A 2,251-nucleotide genomic window follows, 5' to 3' on the forward strand; every position below is an offset into this window, starting at 1 on the left:
CTGCAAAGGCAGCAAGGATTTTTTACAAAGCTCCACACATCCAGGGATGCAGCCGTCAGGACAAGCTTTGTAATATCCCACAAAATTGCAAGAAACAGTAAGCCATTCTGTGAAGGGGAGTTCGTCAAAGAATGTTTGGTGGACTCTGCAGCGATAATTTGTCCTGAGAAAAAAGAAGCATTTTCAAATGTGCCCCTCTCCAGACGAACCGTAACAAGACGGGTAGAAGACATTGCGGGGAATTTGGAGTTTCAGCTGAAAAACAAAGTTGATGATTTTATTTTTTTTTGCATGGCTCTGGACGAGAGCTGTGATATCCGTGATACCGCCCAGTTAGTTATCTTTGTACGCGGAATAACAAAAAAATTTGAGATGACCGAAGAGCTGTTAGCTTTGCGATCAATGAAAGGTACCACAACAGGGAGTGATTTGTTCACCGAAGTAAATGCATCCATGGACAAACTGGGCCTAAAATGGAACAAATTAGTAAGTGTTATAACCGATGGCTGTCCAAATATGAGAGGGGAAAACGTTGGACTTTTGAAGCGGATGCAAGATAAAGTGAATGAAATAAACCCAGAACAGAAATTGATATTTTTGCATTGCATTATTCATCAAGAAGTGCTGTGCAAGTCGGTGCTAAAAATCAGCCATGTTGTTGATGTTGTAACTAAGACAGTTAATTTTATCAGGGCAAGAGGGCTGAATCACAGACAGTTTGTTGCACTGTTGGAGGAGCAAGAAAGTGAACATAGTGACATAGGCTACCACACCGCTGTGAGATGGCTCAGCCTTGGAAAGGTGCTTAAAAGAGTATGGGACCTGAGAGCTGAGATTCAGGATTTTTGTAAGATGAAAGGCAAAGACATCCCAGAGTTCTCAGATAAGCACTGGATGGCAGATCTGGCCTTTGCCATTGATGTGACTACACTAATGAATGAGCTAAATAGCAAGCTCCAAGGCAAAGGCCTCTTTGCACATGAAATGTTCAGCTTGGTGACAGCTTTCATGAGAAAGTTGAAGTTTCTTTCTAGCCAATTGAAGGACAAAATTCTCACTCACGTGCCAACACTGAAAGAAGTCACACCATCAGCTGATCACCTCGACAAGTATTCATCCATGTTAGCGGCTTTATATGATGAATTTTCCAGAAGATTTGAAGACTTCAAAGGAGTTGAGAGTGAAATGCACACGATTTCCTCTCCCTTTGCATGCTGTGTGGATAATGCACCCAGTGATGTCCAGTTAGAACTCATTGATCTGCAGTCTGACAATCTACTGGCAGAGCTTTTTAAATCAGTATCACTGCTGGAGTTTTATTCTTCTCTCAAAGAGGAAAACTTTCCAAACATAAGGAGGCATGCTCAGAGGATGTTGGTTCTCTTTGGATCTACCTACGTATGTGAACAAACATTCTCACTGATGAAGTTCAACAAATCCAGATACAGATCCTCTCTCAGTGATGATCACTTGTGTGCTGTTCTTCGCATATCCACCTCAGATATTTAACCTAACTTCAATGAACTTGTTCAGGCCCAAAACAGGCTAGATTACTCTCATTGAACATTTTCATGTTATTGAAATGTTTAATTTTCTGTTCTTTACGAAGTTAAAGGGATGCCGTTCGTTAAAAAACTAACATGATATCTTGACCTAAAATAGCAAGTTTTTTCCAAACACTGTTAAAGTTAACAATTTTCTAAAGTGAACAATCACAAGCTGGTTGCAGTTCAACATCTTATCATTAAATAATGATGTAATTAGGTCCTCCGTATTTTCATTGTATTTTAAATCTTTGCATTGTTTAACATACTGTTTGTTTATGAAAAGATAGCATATGTATATATACAGTATTGGGTAGAACGGAGTTAATTATATTAGTCCGGCCCTCTAAAACCATCCCAATTACTCATGCGGCCCCCTGGCAAAATTAATTGCCCACCCCTGGTTTAGAGTATAGGAAGTGTAGTGTACGTTATTAGTGGGTGAATACAGCAGTGCATTGGTGAAGGGAGAAGTCTGCCCAGTGACCAGCGGAGATGGTTGCTGATTGGTCCAGTTAAAAAAAGGGGAGGAGTTTGGGCCAGAGGGGAGCAACAGTTATTCCTGTCAGGAATCAGTTCAGTCAGAGCTGTAGTTGCTGTTGGTAATGTTTAAGTCTGTGCTGGAGGAAGACTGAGAAGAATTTCAGGGCCCTGGGGGATGAAGATCAATAGAGATACAGACGGATGATGGAAAAAGAGTTGGGCAG

General features: G+C 40.9%; 1 protein-coding gene across 1 annotated transcript; it reads left to right on the top strand.

The window, feature by feature from the left end:
• The first annotated feature begins 372 nt into the window (after positions 1-372).
• Positions 373-1,509, top strand: LOC141161296 (general transcription factor II-I repeat domain-containing protein 2B-like). Its single transcript, XM_073646109.1, has one exon. The coding sequence runs from the start codon at positions 373-375 to the stop codon at positions 1,507-1,509; it is 1,137 nt and encodes a 378-aa protein (XP_073502210.1).
• The last annotated feature ends 742 nt before the right edge of the window (positions 1,510-2,251 follow it).

Source organism: Phyllobates terribilis, unplaced genomic scaffold (assembly GCF_046119375.1).
Source record: "Phyllobates terribilis strain yellow unplaced genomic scaffold, ASM4611937v1 Scaffold_9__5_contigs__length_417890890, whole genome shotgun sequence".
Taxonomy (NCBI): Eukaryota; Metazoa; Chordata; class Amphibia; order Anura; family Dendrobatidae; genus Phyllobates; species Phyllobates terribilis.

Coding starts and splice junctions, on each gene's coding strand:
- LOC141161296 (XM_073646109.1), top strand. CDS start 373: ATGACCGAAGAGCTGTTAGCTTTGCGATCAATGAAAGGTACCACAACA.